Source organism: Vespula vulgaris, chromosome 8 (genome assembly GCF_905475345.1).
Source record: "Vespula vulgaris chromosome 8, iyVesVulg1.1, whole genome shotgun sequence".
In the NCBI taxonomy this organism is placed as follows: domain Eukaryota; kingdom Metazoa; phylum Arthropoda; class Insecta; order Hymenoptera; family Vespidae; genus Vespula; species Vespula vulgaris.
In genome coordinates, this window is record NC_066593.1 from 7,762,486 (window position 1) to 7,781,644 (window position 19,159).

At 32.7% G+C, this 19,159-nt stretch overlaps 1 protein-coding gene across 13 annotated transcripts in view; it reads right to left on the reverse strand.

Annotated features, from left to right (window-relative positions):
- LOC127065624 (venom dipeptidyl peptidase 4) overlaps positions 1-19,159 on the reverse strand; it is a 269,779-nt gene that overhangs the window by 22,875 nt on the left and 227,745 nt on the right. For all 13 annotated transcript variants that reach the window (XM_050998217.1, XM_050998219.1, XM_050998218.1 and 10 more), the window contains 3 exons: positions 14,556-14,758; positions 2,620-2,789; positions 416-655 (listed from right to left, as the gene is read on the reverse strand). In XM_050998217.1, coding sequence (XP_050854174.1) covers positions 416-655; positions 2,620-2,789; positions 14,556-14,758 — 613 coding nt within the window. The remainder of the gene's footprint in view (positions 1-415; positions 656-2,619; positions 2,790-14,555; positions 14,759-19,159) is intronic.

A 19,159-nucleotide genomic window follows, 5' to 3' on the forward strand; every position in this document is an offset into this window, starting at 1 on the left:
AGAGAACTAGACGAAGTGTAATTACGTAGCATTCGTCTTTGACAGGTCCCAGTGTAGCTTTAGAATATCGTAAAGCGAGCGACGACCACTACCACCACCATCACAATTACTATTGCAAGAAGTGTATACAATTTGTGTGTGTACGCACACAAACGTATATAGACATATATACATACACAACATACGTACAAGGGTGTTATAATTATATATATAGATGCATGGACGTATAGGTATATGCATGGATCGCATGGATTGTTAGGTCGTCAAGATTACGACTCAGTAGCATCCGTTAAGGGATAAGAAGGAAAGAGAATTGTCGAGGGATACGAAGAGTTCTGCTACCATTGCAAAATTAGCCATGAAAAGAACAAAACGAGAGAGAGAGAGAGAGAGAGAGAGAGAGAATTGTACTTACCGTTGTACAATTTGGTACGTGACTGCCAACGTCACATAGTCGGAAGTATGCCATATTCTGTACCCTGTTCATCCAAGTTGCGTACACGTGATTATCGGTAGGAAAACTAACGGCCGACAATATCCTTTCAACCGACGACAATTCCGAAGGATGTGTGATCTCGATTAATCTCGTGTTACCACGTACCACTTCTTCGAGATCGACATAGAAAAGCTTCACGCTAGGATTCTTCGTGCCACTCTGAAACGATAAAGAGAGATAAGAAATGACGAAAGAACGGATAAGTTAGTTTTTTCAAAAGAAATAAGAAATAAGAACAGAGAAAAAGAAAGGAATCATTTTCTTTTTACTTCGGAAAAAAAGGAAAATGAAAATAAAAAAAAAGGAAAAGAAAAAACGAGAAAAAAAGAACCCTGGGCTGTTTTCATCGAATCGGCCTCTTTTAAGGCAAGCTTGAAATCGAAATAATGGGATGCGTCTCTTTAAAAGCATACTCGGCGAACGAAGCTCGTCAGCTCTCGCCTATGGAGATGTATTTTTTTTAATCTATTGGATGGGTCCCTTAAGCTGGATGCTGTCTCTATCTTTTAAATCCCCTTTCCCAACTAAAATGATTTTTCGTTCGAAAGGAAATCGAAGAGCTTGATAGAAGAAGAGTGGGGTACTTTTAATGGAAGTCACGTGTTATTTAAGTCGAGGTTAAACGCGGGTCGAACATATCAGCTGAGATTTGTTTCTTTTTCCTCGAGAGACAAGGGAAAAATTGCAAAGTCTTTTTTTTCTTCCTTTATTTTTTATTTCTTATATATATATATATATATATATATATATATATATTTATATACATTATATATACATACACGTATATACATTATATATATATATATATATATATATATATATATATATATATATATATATATACGTATATAAGTACGAATATCGTACGTGTTTGGAATAAATCGAATATATAAAAATTTGAAATATGTATATCTTTATATTTTATGTCGGTCGGTTTGGTATTCTATTGTTCTTTCTTTCTTTCCTTCTTTTTTCCTTTTTCTTTTTTCTTTTATTTTAATACCGAGATATCATCTCCTTTTTTAAAGTCGGTGACATTAATCGCGACTCACAAAAGAGTGTTGAAAAATGCAAAGGTATCTCGTTCGGTCCTATCCTTTCCTGCTCTCAGCTTTAAACTCTAGTTAGAGGGCTTTTAATCTTTAAACGAGGGTACCGCAACGCGTCAGAGCAACAGAGAGACAGAGAGAGAAAGAAAGAGAGAGAAAGAGAGATAGAGATAGAGATAGAGGTAGAGATAGAGAGAGAGAGAGAGAGAGAGAGAGAGAGAGAGAGAGAGAGAGAGAGAGAAACTCGAAGAGCGTCCACTTTAAGGTCGTGGTATTCTAAAGTGCAACGATATTTGCACCTTTATCATACAAACCAATTTTCCATACGATTTTATATTAACATAAATTATTTATATTATCGTTGAATAAGAACGAAGTGAACGATCGTTGGTGTTACGTTAAAATAAAAGTTCGGATATGTAACCGTATGTTTCTGCGTTTGCAAGTATTTGTGAGGTACTTAATAAGTAGGATAATTTAATCGCAAATTCGACAAGTAGGTGTTCCTATCGATCGACGACGACAACGATGCTGGTATAGTATCGTTGACTCGTAAAGCAATTAACTAACTACGTCTATGTAATCATTTGTGACGCACGCGTGACACTGTACTCGTGCTAGGCGTGCGATTAATTTGCACGATTGCAGCTAATTGGATTGCCAATAGATCGTGGTATTTGATCGCTTATCGAAATTAGTAGAATATTTATGAGCGTATTGAAAATTAAGCTGCAAAGGAGTATTCATTTTATGAAAAACGAAAAAAAAACAAAATAGAAAAAATTAATAAATATATAAGTAAATAACAATGAAAATAAATAACAATGAAAATGAAGTAAAATAAACAAGACAAAGAATCGTATAAATAATTTCATTCATTATGAGTAACTATAGCGAAGAATAGAAGTAGGCAAGACAAATGTTCTTTCTCGATCTAATAGAGAATTTAATCATTGACGGAATTACTTATACCATGAACAAAGATAACTCGCCAGTGGCTATCCTAGATATACGTTTCAAAGAGCTAACATCGTCGTATATGACTCGAAGGCTAAACGGAATTTCGGTGCTTACCTTGGGATAGTGAATCGGTATAGCCGACGTGTATTGGAAAGTCAAACTTCCTGGATATCCATAAAATGGTATGTTCATAACCGGCGTCAAGGTATCATTGAAGTATCCAAAAGCCAGTTTCGAGCCGTTCGGTGAAAACCATAATGCTTTGTTAGAACTGAATACTTCCTCTGAAAAAAAAGATAGAAAAAATGAGATCGTTTTATGTGTATTTTTTTGTTATTGTTGTTTCAAATATTTTTTAATAATAAACTGTTAACATTTAATCCAATGATAAATTCATTTTAATCGATGAAAAGTCTCGATTGCAAATCATATTATATTTATATATTCTAATTCGTGTTAGAATAACGAATTTAATTAATTTACATTGCGCGTGTGACAAACTAATCGTGAGCTACAACATTACGACAGTTTTTATTGTATCTGACTGGTTGAACTCGTAGGGGCGTATATTGACCGTTCTCCCGTTCGAAAACTTTATCGAGGTCAAAAAGTTTTTATCTTGCTTCTCATTTCGTTCCATTGGAACGCGACTCCATCGTTTTCTCTCTTTAAGTAAAACGTTGGAGCGAGTACCTACATTCTTCTTGACGTTTTTCTGTTCTATTTACGTTGTACTACCTTGTGCTTTTCTCTCTCTCTTTTTTTTTTCATTTATAAATAAATTTCTTTTTAAATAACCTTCAGTTTGAAATAAATTATGGAAAAATAAAAATGTATTCGCGTACGTAAAGATAATTTAAATGCCTTTCATACGTATTCTTGTTTATTTAATTTAGTATGTAAACATGTATAGATGTAGTGAAATTGTTTAAAACAAATTAAATTTAAACTATTACACATACTTTCCAGTGTATTTTTCCGACGAACTTTTGTTCGATGATACTATACAAAGGATTTACAAATAGGTATGTTATTCGTATAAATTCTACATGTTGGAGTAAGTAACTTTAATTAATTTTACAGTTCTCTGAAAGGTTTGAGAAACTAAAGCAATGTAACTGACGATAGTTAGAATTAAATTCTTTCTCTTTGTAAAGAGCAAAGAATTTTATTCGAAAATGTTTCTTTTTTATTCGTCGTAAAATTTAAAGAAAATAATAAAACGAAATTCTATAAGTCATCCTGTTAAATTTACTCGAACGATAGATTTATAGATTTCTGTATTTTATATCATACAATGATAATACGAATCACTTTTCATCCATTTCGTGTGGAAAATATTTTTTCTTTTTTTTATTTTTATTTTTCTTCAAAGATTAGCACGAATCGTCCGACTCGTAAGATTCTTGATATCGACGAAACTGAAGCAGTTCGTTCGATATCTTGAAAAGGTCGTGGCACGAACGATCGTGACACGAAAGAAAGAGATTCGATAGTCTTCGTTTTAGTATGCTTGAAGGTACATAGCTACCTTGGTGGTGTACCATCGAGGAAAAAAGAAAGAAAGAAAGAAAAAAAGAAAGAAAGAAAAAGATATATACAGACAAACAGGAGAGAGAGAGAGAGACGTAAATATCTACTTTGGAAAGATCGCAAAGAAGGTTCGAACCTTCAGCGTCTCTTGGTGGAAGCAAAAGCCGCGAGAGGTAAGCTATAAAGAGAGGGTGAGATTTACTGATGGTTTAGGGGTGGAGCAAAGGTGGTAGCATATTTTGAGATCGGTGCTGTTTTCTTATAACCCTTTGAGAAAGCGAATTCCTTTCTCGGATTCTTGAAAGAGTCGCGAGACTTTAGATAAAGAAACAGAACGAGCTTCAACGAAAGCGTTGGATGGAAAAGAGAAAAAGGAAGAAAATAGAATGGAGAAAAGGAGAAATAGAGGGTAGGATAAAAAGAGTGGATGAAGAAATACGTTGAGAAGGAAAGAAGTACGGAGTGCGAAGGCTTCGTTGCAGTGAACGTGACGAGGGAGAAAAATAAGTGGTTGGGGATTGGGGATGAAATTTCGTGACGAGTGGTGGTAGAGAGGGTACGATTCGCGGTATACGTGTCGAGAAAAATATTCTTCGTCGAAATCTTCTGAGGAAGAAGATAAGTTTGGTTTTCAGATGCTTTTTGATACGAAAAATTCGCATGATACGAATAACGATATTATCTTTTAGTTTCCATCCCACCAACAAAGGGATGTTGTTTGTTTCTTGCGGCATACACTTAATAAATTTAATAGAGTTTCGCTGAAGGATCAAAGGAAGAGAGAAGTTTAGAACGTGATCAAAGCTATTCCTTTCTCCTCTCCTCTTATCATTCTCTCTGTTATCTATAGGGATGAAACATGCAATGTATTTGGAATGTATAAGCAAATTATACATATGTATGTTTCAATATTATTTATTTCCTTAACTATTTTATGTTGATGTATGATCTCTTTGAAAGAGAAGAATTGTAGGAGAGATAGTATAAACAAAAAAGAATACGTATATATAATATATAAATATATATATATATACATATACATATATATATATATTATATATACACCTATATAAATAAATATCCTTTCAAAAAAAAGAAATATATATATATATATATATATATATATATATATTTCACATACACGTATATAGATATCGTTCCCCTAATTACGATTGCTGGTTCTACTATAAATTTACTTGAAGTAGTTCTCCCAGCTACTTGAGAAGTACCAGGATTATCAAGTGATAACCTCTGAACTAACTGCAAATTCTACAGCCATGAAATCAACTGCATGCGACCACATCGATCCAATCAACATGATCGACGTGCACGGAGAGAAACCCTTATCAGGATCTTCATATTACGACGATCTCGAGTACCTAGATGTGATCGGAACAACATCGATCATTTAAAAGACTATTTCTCCCATCGACAAAATCGTCATTCATAGTCACTTAGACTTTTTGACTTGTTAAAGTTCGTAAGTAAGTCAACTGATTTTTCGTTTCACAGATCATCACGTTTCCTTCGTTTTCCTTTTCTTTTTTCTTCCTTTTTTCATTTCTTTGTAGTCTTAGTAAATTACATATTGAAGTGGAACGTCTTTCTCGATGATATTGAACGTCATTCGATAGTTACTTAAGCTAAGATGCATTACTTTCGTAATGTTACTTTGACACTGAATGTGAGATGCTTGCGTCATGCAACACGGGTAAACTACTGAGAAACATTTTGCTAAGTAAGGATCACAAGTTTGAGGAGAAGCGGAATTGTTAGTATCAACTTTAGCATTATTCCCAACCGTGGAATTCACCTTAAGGTATATTGGTTACTTGTAACATTTCCATTTGATCATCGACAAAAGAAAAAACGATAAATTTGCTTTGAAATAACATTCTCCCTCCCTCTTTCTCTCTCTTTTCAATTGATCACATTTTGCAAATTCATGCTATCAATTAAGAATCATTAATCTATATATTTTTATTCTATTTACCATAACAGGTATACCTGAAAGCTTTTCCATGTTACTCAACACAATTTATTAGTAAAAATAATCTAATACTCTATATAAAGTAATACTCCGTGCATAGCATTGATGCGACTTTGATAAAAGACTGTGAGAAAAAAAAAAGAAGAAAAAAATCATAAATATAATGCAACGATTAACATTTTAACTTTTATTATTAGAATAAAATTGTGACATACTTCGTATATATAATATCTATGTAGATAACTATTTAGATTTGTTAATGAGACAAGAATGGAAAGATCACGTTTTAGTATTCGGCGAACTTTTAGAAAATCTGTTACAACTTCCGTTACGTTCCTACAATAGTGAAAAGTAGAATGCACCCAAGGGTGTGCTTGGAGTGAGGTACTTGACGTTAGAATAGCGTAGAGGAGAAAGAAGTATAAAGGAGAAAAAATGTAGAAAGAGAAATTTATAGAGAATAGAATTCTCTTATTGTTAATAGCAAAAAGAAATATATATATATTATAATTATCTTTCTTTTAATAAGTTACGAATAGATTTAAGTTCGACTATAAACGAATTTCATCAGTTGGAAGGATTCGTTAGAAAGGTTTAGAAGGACCGTTAGAAGGGCACACAGCTGTGCTTTATTTCTACGAAGACGAACGTCTACGGTGATTCTCTACTAACTATAAGCTTCGGCATCTGCTTTCGGAGAATGTGCACTTGCCTCGTTAATACCGACATCTTAACCGTACCCACGCATTATCCTCTGACGATAACGCGGTTAGAATTTCTAATCAAGCTATCCTCTCAGTAATCGTGACATAACGGCGAATAGCTCAAACTTAACCAACTAGTGAAATTTTATACGTCTTTGCTTACGTCCTTGAAATCCTTGAATAGAATTTTTAAATAAATTATTTGATTTCTACTTTTATTTATTTCTCAATATATCGAATTATATATTTTTAGTTTTTCATTTCTTTTTTGTTTCTTTTCGTTTTTCTTTTTTTTCCCTTCCTGTAGGAACTACTTGCTTACTTTCGATATTTCGAAATAAAAAGGGAAGAGATAGAAAGTCCGAGAAAACTTCGATGGTAAAAAGGCAATGTTTTACGACGGCGTGGAACATGAAGCGTAATGTTGTAATGAAAGGTACGTAAATATTAAAAATCTAAATGGGGGAAAATACAAACGTTACTCAAGGAAAATTTTTCAAGTAGATAACAAAGGGTTTTCCTGTTTTTCTTTCTTTCTCTTTCTTTTTTTTTTCTTTGTTTAATAATAAATATACTTTATCGGATATAATATATTTGGTAATATACTTTAGCGAATATTTATTTCGCTTTATATATTTCGTTTTATATATTTATTTACAAGTATTCGTAAACATATAAAATATAGAAAACCTTTATATTCACTACGATAGAATATACCATACGAAGTTTAATGTAATAATGAAAAATACGTAAAGGATATTTAAGACGATAGTACTTGGCTCTGTTTAGCATCGTATACAGTTTTCAAGTATAAAATTATATTACTAGGAAGATCTTGATGTTACCCATAAATTTATCGTTGCACGTATACTCTATGGTTTTACGAAAGAAATAAACTTTTATAGATCGAATTAATCATGATTTTATAGATACGTAAGAATAATATTTTAATGGAGTCCTTGTCTCTCATTTATTTCATTAAATTCGCTTTGACATATTTGAAATTATGAATTAATATAATATTAATCGTTCAAATAATTTTGCATCGAACTTTGAAGCAAATTGAATAGCTCGTAAGCTTACTTGGAATATAGACTAAATGTAAATTATCTTACACATCGTCTTTCAAGAATATGGATGAAGTTTACTTCGTAGACAAAGTTTTGCTAATTTTCTTGAAAATCGTTCATACACTATAGTTATTGTAAAATTGGTCTGGGTTTCAAATTAGTCGCTATGCATCATCGTCATCGGAACTATCGTTAGCCTTATCATCAAAGGATTTCGTAGAATAATAGTACTTCGGGCCGTTTAATCGTGATTAATAGTAGAGCGATATAACTTGTCTATGTGTGTCTATTCGTACGCAACCCAACTCAAACGTATATGTATATATGCAAATTCAGTATATGCGAATTGCATAATTAGAAGATCATTGTCTACTATTGTCTAACGTATAGAACGTATAAAATTATTAAACGTGTTAAACGATTTTAATATCGAAAGATTTAATATCTTTCGTGATATAGTTCGTATCACGAGATATTTATTCACGACCATCTTTTTCTCTTCTCGATAAAATTGTATAAAAATTTTGATCTCGTTGTTGAGAATTATCTTCATGGACTTTCAATGTCCTCAAATATTACAAATACTTTAGCCGTTATGTAATATTCGAAGCATATGAAATAGTGAAATACGTAACTCTTCGGAATTCTTAAAAATAAAATCGACTGAAATGCAACGTCGAAGCATTTGCTCGAGACGACAGTACAATGGTGACATTCGATTCCCGGTGGTGGTTCGATGAAATTCTGAGCACGGCACCTTTCCAACTGGCACCTGTCAACCTGTCAAGTATCGACTACCATCTTCGACTGATTAAATAAGAAGCAAGATTCTGAATTTGCAAGATGTCGATATAGTATCTATTGTAAGATATCTAATATTAGCTAGACTTGAATTATTGAATAATATCATCATTTTTAATAACTCCTATATCATTTTCGAATTGAATTGAAATAACTGAACGGAAATAACTAAGAAAATTATCAAAAATACTGCATTTGTATAATCAATATAATATCATACTTTATAAAAATTAAACAATATAGCGATTTATAGTATGCATAAATGACAATAAATGCCGTTTATAATTTTAAACGATAATACTCGTCTATGCACAGTGTTCATCGTTCTTAGAAATGATCAATTGTCGATGCGTAAGATTTTAACAAAAACATTAAACGATCATTTCGTTCTCGATTAAAACTTAACGAAATAGTTTTACTTTCGATAATCTATCTTATACATATTCAAATTACAAATTATCATTCGACGTGAAGAATTGTTTCTTTTGTGTTTCTTTTTTCAGTTCGACGGACATCTCTCATCCCCCACTCCTGAACCTCCCACGAGAATCGTTTCTTTTCAACGGGAGTAACGTGTAATTTTTTTTTGCGGTTTGCGTTCACGACTAGATGGTCGAGATAATCGACTCGTCCACTTTTTCCATTATACAGAAGGACGACGTTACGTGGCATGTATAACAAAACGGAGAGAGTACTGTTTTTTTCTTTCTCTCTGTCTCTCTCTCTCTCTCTCTCTCTCTCTCTTTCTCTTCATATCTATTCCTTTTTTCGTTATTTTTCCACTTTCTTTTTTCATCTTTTTTTATTTTCTTTTTTCTGTCTTTTTTTTTTTTTTTTTGAATTACTATGGCGAATCCGTAGCAGGCAGAAAAGTTTTTAGTTTCTCGTCGCGTTTCGTGTTATCGTTATGCTCGGCCCGTTGAACCGCTTGGACATTTCTCATCGTGCAAAGTGCCTACCCGTATTGCATCCCGGAACCGAAAATACGTTCTCTCTCTCTCTCTCTCTCTCTCTCTCTCTCTTTCTCTCTCTATCTCTCTCTCTCACTTTCTCCTCCTTCTCTTCTGGACTTGTATTGCAAGTATATAACAAGAAGGGGAGAAGCTTAAGAAGAAGAAGAAGAAGGGTGGATCAAGAGAAGAAGGAGAAGGAGAAGGAGGAGGAGAAGTAACGGTAGCCACCGAAGTGGATCGTGATTCTCTTTAAGGAACTTTAAACCAAGTTTGAACTACCGATTGACGTTCATGTTAATGCACTACGAACTTCTCTGACAAAATAACGTTCACAAAGATTGCTTCTAACGTTATCGAGAGGAAATACATCAGGCAATCCCCTTTCGTTAAGTTGCTATCGTTCTCGTATCTCAAGAATTCTCAAGTTACCTTGCTTCTCGACAGAGAGATAGATAGATAGATAGATAGATAGATAGAGAGATAGATAGAGAGAGAGAGAGAGAGAGAGAGAGAGAGAGAAGGATATTCTCGTTTCTTCTTCGTAGATCATAGAAAATAAGTTAAGAAAGACACGGATCTATAAAGTTGAGAAAAATCGAATAAGAAAAGATAGATCTTTGAAATCGAGATATAAAGTAAGTTCGTTTTATTATTTTGTTGTATACTCAATAGATTTACGAATTTCAATATTAAGTATAAGTAGATTAATAAAAGATAATGGAATTGATAAACGTATTATTAATCGATTAGGGGTGATTTACGTTGATAAAGGAGCAGGTTAATACATTGAAATTTTCTGGATACTGTTTATATGTAATTTGATTATAATATTAAATGTAATTATAATATTAAATATTGTTTATCTATTTACTAGGATAGTTACTAGGCAAGTTTATGGATGTTGACAATAAAAGGTGTTATTCAATTATTTTCGTTCTTATGGAGAAAATGTTTCATTAAAATAATGTTCCATTTACGTAATTGTAATTATATTACAAACCAACATCAAGAGTCACAGTTAGAAAGAGAGTTATCAAGACTCATATCAAAATATGTTATACATACATCAATTTAGCAGTCCACAGTCGAATAAATAGATACATTTTGATCTCATTAAATAAACATTTTTTAATTTATTTTATATATATTTCATCAATAATTTCATTTTCGATATGCAAATAAAAAGGGCCAATATACATTTCAACATAATTTTTATTAACCGATTAATTCACACAAAGATCATAAAAAATTAAGAACGAAAAAATGTATCTATTTGTCGCGGTCTCCTCTATTATAATATCTCGGACGTTAAAAATTCGTAATTCGTGCTTTCAATGATCATAAATATCTCTTAACTCCTCAAGGTTTTAACACGGATTTGAATTAATGTATGTTTGAAAAAAAAAAGAAAAGAAAAGAAAAAAAAAGAAAAAAAGAAACATAAAAATAAAAAAGAAAAGTAAGGAATGTAAATCCTATTATTTTTCAGGAGGTTGTTTCTCATTTCACTTATATATTAATCTATGCCGGAATATTCGTATCTCCGCGGCCTTTTCCTCTCTATCTCTCTTTCTTTCCATTATTTTCTTTTAAAATATGTCAGTCGACCATTTTCCGTGGTTTTTCCGAGCACGAGTTTCATGGAATAAGAGAGAGAGAAGGAGACAAAGAGAGAGAGAGAGAAAGAAAAAGAAAAAGAAAAAGAGATAAAAGAAAGAGAGAAAGAGAGAGAGAGAGAGAGAGAGTGAGAGCGATACGAGCGAGCTTGCTCGTGCATAGTAAAATCCTCGTTTGAAAGCAGCTATATACTTCCTTCTACTGGACTCTCTTTCCTAGCTCGCGAGCTACCCGATATCCTTTTCTGAATACATAAAACGTGAGGGAAACGCGGCTACGCTTTAGATGAACATTCAGATTAGAGAGTCCCGTTGCTTTCCTTAAGAATCGAAATAATTATTCTTAAATCTTTTAAATATCATTTCATACATATGTACATACAGATATATACATATTTGCATAATGTAACACCTCAGTTTTTACCTTAGCCCTGTCTTTTGATTAAACTGATTTACAATGAGTAGAAAAAAAAAGATTAAAAGAATAAGAAACATTTTCTCTCTAATTTTCTATTTTTGGAAATTTCGTCTTCGAATATAATATACTTATCCTTACACTAATCCGAATTTATTTAACGGAAAATTGAATCTATTTGTTAAAATTTTGTCTTCGAATATAATATATTTATACTTATATTAATTTGAATGTATTCGCTCTACTCATTGTTTATATCGAGATAATTTCATACGATTGTAATTGAAAATAATTAAATATCACGATTTGTACATTCTCCTTAGATAGTAATTCAGAATCGAGTTCAGTCTTTTTGATGGCACGGAGAATATAAGTAGACTTTTATTTTTATTTATTTATTTATTTATTTTTATTTCTTCTTTTCCTTGTAAGAGCTTTCTTTCCATCACTCCACTCGAGTCACCATAGAAGAAACCATCCGTTCGAGCTCGCCGTTAATTTGTCACTGTACGACTTAAGTATATCGAGGAAATAGGTTTCTCGTTCTTGTACAGGTTGTTCTTTCTCATCTGCTTTTACGCCACTTTCGTTTCTTTCTAGGAGCCCTAAAGACATCCGACTCAACTTTTACTCCCTAGCACGTGCTAGAATACCTATCCACTCTCCCTTCGCATTTTTCGTGTTTATTCTTTGGCTTTTACGCTTGTACTAAAATTTATCCTACGCTTTTATACCTTAACGCCGGTTGTTCCTCTTTTCGCTTCTAGGAAAGGAAAAGGAAAGAGATAAGGAAAAAGAAAAAAAGGAAAGAAAGTTATTCGTCGTTCTTTTTTATTGCAGACGCCGCATTTTCCTTCTAAGAAGAAGGGTTTTGATCCAATAAAATACGTTCGAAGTTGCTTCTTGTCTTGCTCATTTTACCTCCATAACGTTGGAGTTTTCTCTTTTCATTCGTCGATATAGTCAAACTCTCTTTCTCTCTTTCTCTCTCTTTCTCTCTCTTTCTCCCGTCTCTTTATCACTCGTTTCATTTCATTTCCCTTTGTCCCCAATTTTTTTCTTTTTTCATTTCTTCTTTTCCCTCTTTCGCGATATTATAATTTTTCGAGCACGTTGACGAATACAACGTTATTTACAAAGTAATTTTAACGATGCTCCCGCTTTGTCCTACGCTATTACGCGTTTTCTTCAAAAACGTTATTTCTATACGTTCGTTTAACACTCACGCTGGAGGAGCTTATTTGCGAGTTATTGCCTTTTTCTTATCAATCCTCGGGAAAAACAACTAAATAAGCTGTTATAATATTTATGAAAAATATATTTCAAAATATATTTTTCTCTTTCGAAATCCCCTTTGAAGTTAAATTAAAAAGTGAAATGAAATAAGGCATCAATCAATAAAACTCGTTTTATTATTTTAGAAGAAAATATTCTGATCTTTTTAATATTTATTTCATTTTAATATCATTCGAGCTCGCATATATTATGCATAATTTTACAAATTGTTTATCGTACGGACGAATAATTTTTTCTAAAACTTTTGGATTTAAAATGAACGATAAAATAAACCAAATTCTTCCTTTTCGTTCTTTAATTTTCATGTTTTTTCTCTCTTTTATTTTTTCGACTAAAGCAAAATTCCCTGATGAATTTTTACGCTTCATTCGTTTCGACTAAGCGAAAGAAGAGAAATGCGGGACATTGTTGGTAAGGACGAAATGCGAGGTGAGGGAACCTAGAAAGAGCATAGCTGATGAAAGCTCCGGAAATATGCAAACGCAGGCGATGTCTCTCCGAACATCAGCTATGTGTATTACCGTCGGTGGTACGATGCTACCTGCGCACAGTATGGTGTACGTTATTGTTCCGTGCGAAATAGAAATATACCTTGGTGCAAAAATCTTCGAGACGACTATAAAAGAAACAAAATGAAGAACAGAGAAAGGTTTTTCGATAGAGAGAAAATGGCCAACGTAAAAACAAAAAAATATAGAATCATGCATTCAATTCGTAACGTATCTACATAGATATATATATATATATATATATATATATATATATATATATATGTATATATACGTATGTATGTCAAGTATCGTCAAGTAATTTCGGACACATTAGAGATATTAAAAATGTCGAGAAACGTAACGACGATGCGTTGTCACAGATTTCGTTCAAACATTCAATCTGTTTAATGTTCTTCTTTCGTAAAAAAATAAAAAATAATAATAATAATAAAGAAATAAAAAAGTAAGAAATAAAAAAGAAGAGAGACGTAACATAAATATAAAATAAACAAACAAAAATAATTTCTTAATCGTTTAAATGTATTTACTCGAAGCTATTATGTTTTCTTTTTTTTATCAATGTTTCTCAAAAGGAAACGAATAATTTTAATCCTATTACTCTCTGCTTTTTATAGCGAATTAATCCCATGGTAAATAGATGTTTGAAAGATTAGAAGAAACTTAAAGCTCCATAATAAAGAGGATGAAAGAAAAAGAGAGAAAGAGATAGAGAGAGAGAGAGAGAGAGAGAGAGAGAGAGAGAGAGAGAAGCTTGGAATAAGATAGGAATCGTTATACGTTGGAGTCTCGCGGGAACATCGCGTAACTCGCTCGTAATGTCTCGGAAGACTACTAACAAGTATAATAGGTTACTTCGGTTAGTTAACGTTAAAATAAAAATCTACCTTATTTCGAAAAAATATATATAAATATATATAATAGAAACAAAAACGATATCGTCCAAGAAAATACCCAAATGTAAAAATTTGAACGGAAAGTACATTTTCTATTTTATTCCGAAATATTTCTCGTACCATGAATATCTTTTAAACAATATCATGTAAATTCAGAAGAAAGCTAGAAACATATTCAAGGATCTTATATCATCATTATTATTATTATTCAATTATCGGAAAGGATCGAAGATTAATTAATCTATGTATAAAAAGGTTTGAACTTACCTTCGTAAACCCAATCAGGTACGCCGTTGTAGATCGTACCGAAAACTCCACTATCGGTTATCTGATAATCTGTTGGAACCTCAGCTTCCAGTCGATAGAAGATATTATTCTGATGAACATAGATCAAAGCGTTTCCGGTTGGTGCCCAGGTTGCAAGTTGAAGGGATACAGAATCATTCGCCGCCATCAATGCAGTCTCCGTTCTGAAAATATTTCCGTTGTCGAAACTTTATTTGGAAAACGAGATTACGTCTCGTTATTTCATAGAGTCGTTACACGTTTCTATTCTTAACGAAGTTTTGTCGCACACGGTCGTCGCCGTACAGTCAACGTCGTCGCCATCGTTGGCGCGACTCCCACGAAATTGCATTCCAGCACGACATTCTCAAAATTTCGGGCGGCCACGTTTTACTGCACATGGAGTAACGACGCTTTAATTGCGTAGACCGTTATCTTTGAGTCATAGTACAGCTCTGAAAGTGATGCCAGAAGTGTGTCATAAAATTTGTTATATCTTGGAAGCTTAAATTATTATTTCGTTTTTCTAGATTCCTCGTAGATATCATTATTTTTAAATGTTTCGAGTTTAATAAATTTTCTATTGTTTCGAACGAGAACGAGTAAATATTTCGAACGAGAATGCAAATTTTCTATCGATTTATTACACAACTTTATGACGATTATAGATTTCTCTTTTTTGTTTTTGTTTTTTGTTTTTTGAAAAATGATTACTCGGAGATATCTCAATTTTTCTACTTTGATAAAAATATCTTCGTAATTTATTTTGAATCGGTTTGCCGATTATTTGGAAAAATAACAGGAAAGAGAATAACTTGTCTTCCTTCCAGAAAGTGTCTTCGATGGTTGCCACGGATGCGCAAGATATTACGAAATACTCAGATGTCTCTCATACGTATGCACGGAAAAATATGATATTTATTCGAGCATAAAACAAAGCATCCTTTCGTAGATTGGTTTGACAACGTTTATGAAAAAGAAAGAAAATTATTCCTGCGTTTCTATAAATTTTATAATTCAGTGAATCATTTTTATTGAAAATCTTCAAATGTCGATGCTTTTGGATATATTAATTTTTATTTATTTATTTATTTATTTGTTTGTTTATCCTGTTTTTTTTTATTTTCAATTTGTTTTTCTATGTTCCTTTCCGAGAGATAGATTTTTCTCGCGAGGAGGACGATTCTCACCAAAGGCACGTTCTATAAAGTTTACAACATTTTATCACGAGTTGTGAAAGTTAAAATGAATTCTTCAAACAAGCCACCGTCATTTCTGACTACGTTCTACATCGGTATTAGATTCCTCGAAGCCGAGTTTTCACCTACCATGTCCCATTCGAAACTTTTCAAAGATTTATTTCGAACGAACGAACGAATCACCCTGGAATATTGTCGTTTTGGTAGAGATACCTTCGTCATGTGTCATAGAAAAATCATCACATTTTTTGACATGGTCAACCAGTAGAGAAAAACTAGATTATGTATCGGAAAAATAAATTTATTTCTTCTAACTTTGTAAATTAATCTCTCGAATATGACACAAATATCTCCCATTATTATCGTTAGACTTAGAAATGTTATTAACTATTCTATAATTAAATATTATTAAATATTCTTCTTCAAATTTTAACTCCAATAACGAGAGTATCTATTGTTCGATTTTATCGCGTTATATCTATATTTCCCCAACGATATTTAAACTCGTTAATGAAATAAACGTTAATAAAATTTCAAAAAAGAAAAGAAATATTGTCTTCGTTCCACGAGATAAATATTTATTCGATCTATCGAATATTTTAATCGTACGTATCGTACGATTTGTTCGACGAAATTATTCTATACGTCATCCGGTACGACTTTATAAAATATCCACGATTTATGAAATATCCAGTTTGGCATGCGTTAAATTGATCGTGTAGAATCGACGAAAAGTTTTTATAACGATTCGTCGGTATCCTACCTAGTGGTACTAGCCCGCATCCGGGCGTATCGCGAGTTTGACTGTACCTTCGTAGATATTACTACTTCTCGTCTAGCTCAAAGGCAAACTTCTTCTTGAAAAGCCATAAATAAAGTCGGTGGTATTCATGCGACGTACAAACCGAGTTTATGATAGACGTGTATAGTAGTTGCCTCTCTTACCAACCAGTTTCCACGAGAAATATACAAGCGGAAGGAACTTACGAGTTCTTTGTTCTCTGTGCATACGAGCCTCTCATGTATACTTTGCGACAAGGATACAACGATGCCGACACGGAGACACGACGACGATAGTTCGCGTTTTCTATCTATCGTGAGAACAGCCACTTGGCTAAAAGTCGCAATTCATCCATCTTTTCCTCCGATCTTTTCGGTATCATCTTTTCTATACTTTATCGTCTATACGGATAATAAACGTTGAATTAACGACCATTACGGCTATCGTAACATTTAATAGCTATTTTAGAACGAATCATTTCTCATCGATAGAAAAGAAATATCAGGACCGATCATCTTTCATTTTATTTAGATTTTATATTTTTCTAAATCGTTCAATTCGAAATAAAATATTTTCTTATCTTTTTCTTTTCTTTTCTTATTTGCCTCTTTACCACGACAAACGTTGAATATAGTAACATTCATGAATCATTTTTCTTACATACGCATATTTCTCACGAGTCTAAATTACTTATCACTTTGCATAGGATTATTAACGAACGAATATATGAGTTTCATCTTATCATTGTTTCATATTAGAGGTACAAAATTTATGGAATATTTGTCGTTAATTTTTTTTTTTTTGCTTTTTGCAAAAAACGTATCTTCAATAAGGAACGAAATAAATAATAGTATCGCTTTTATTTATACACAAATCCTCAAGGACTTCCATAAGCGAAATCTACAAAAGCTACGATCGATTATTTTGCTCGTTCTTCTTTATATCTTAACAAACGGCGAACTTGATAACACGCGAAATTTTCGATTCATTAAAGTGCTCACTAGCTGGCGACAATATTTTATTACTCGTTCTAGTTCGACCGAGCGAGTAACGAAAAAAGTTATAACTATGCGTACGAGTTTGTTAAACGATCTTTACAGTCGAGCGTTGGACCGAACGAGAACGACGCTTTTGTAGTGATAACGCTTCTCGCGCTAGCTAGCTAGCTAGCTCGTTCGTTCGTTTGTTCGCGTGCACGTGGAAAAAAAGTTGACAAAAGGGCCACGGAAAAGTCCAAGTTTTCTACAAAAGAAGTAGAGAAAGCGAACTACGCTTGGCTAGGTATTAAAAACATAATGTAAATAACACGATTTTTAAAAGTTGAGAGTTTACGTTCTCTTCCGTGGCGTTCCTTTATGGTAGGTGCAGGTGTAGGAAAGTACGAGAGGAAAAGTCGTTGGTACTTTCGTCCCTGACAAAAGCTACCCATGCTATACTTACTTTCCGTATACTTAAGAGAGAAAGAGAAGGAAAGAAAGAGAGAGAGAGAGAGAGAGAGAGAGACAGAGTGAGAGAGAGGTAAAGAGAGAGAAAGAGAGAGAGGAGAGACAAAATATTATCGACAGTAGTACCTCGTACATTTTACAAAATGCCTCGCACGTTTCTTTTATACTCTTTTTTTTTTATCAAAAATTATATTTTTACATATACAGGAAGTCGTAAAGGTCATAACTGTGATATTTGAGAAGGGATGAAAGAGGGTTAAAATTTTGGACGAATGGTCCTCTTTCACTTTTCTCTCCCATCATTATTCATTAATGATTAAGTTATTCCAATAATATATAAAATGATATAGTATATATTTCCAATTAAGGATTTTCAATATCGAGTCTCTCTCTCGCTCTCTCTCTCTCTCTCTCTCTCTCTCTCTCTCTCTTTCTCCTTTTCTCTTTGTTTTCATAAATAATCATTCATTAAGAGAACTTCAAAATAAAAACATCGTCGAAATAAGATGAGTCAATGTTTCATTTTATATTTCGTTTTTATATAGTTTCGTCGATGTAAATAATGTCGGGACAAATATCATTAAGGACGTGAAACCAGATGGCTTTCTATGTTTTCACGAGTATCAGCTTTCAGTTACGAACGAACATTCGAACCGTTTATATCGTCTTTGGTAAACTACTTCGATACCGATCTCGCTACAACGTGATAGGATAAGAATGGGTAATTATATATCTTAACAAATCATTATATTATCATTACTTAATATCGCGAAACTACTTTCTACTTTTTAGTTTTTTTCTTCTTTCTTTTTCTTATAAAGATAAAATTAGTTTTTATTTTCTTTCTTTCTTCTTTCTTTCCTTTCCTTTTCTTTTCTTTTCTTTTCTTTTCTTTTCTTTTCTTTTCTTTTCTTTTCTTTTCTTTTCTTTTCTTTTCTTTTCTTTTCTTTCTTCCTCTTTTTCTTTCTATAAAGATAAACTACATCGTGTTAATCGTTAAACGTTAGAACATTAACGCAACTTATTCGAAGGAAGAAGAGATAGTAAACATATTAGAAGTTAGAGTGGATTAATCGTGCTTTAAGAGAAAGAGAAGAAAGAGAGTGGAAAGAGTAAAGGGATAGTGAATTTACGTTGGCATGCTCGAAGGAAAGTTTTCAA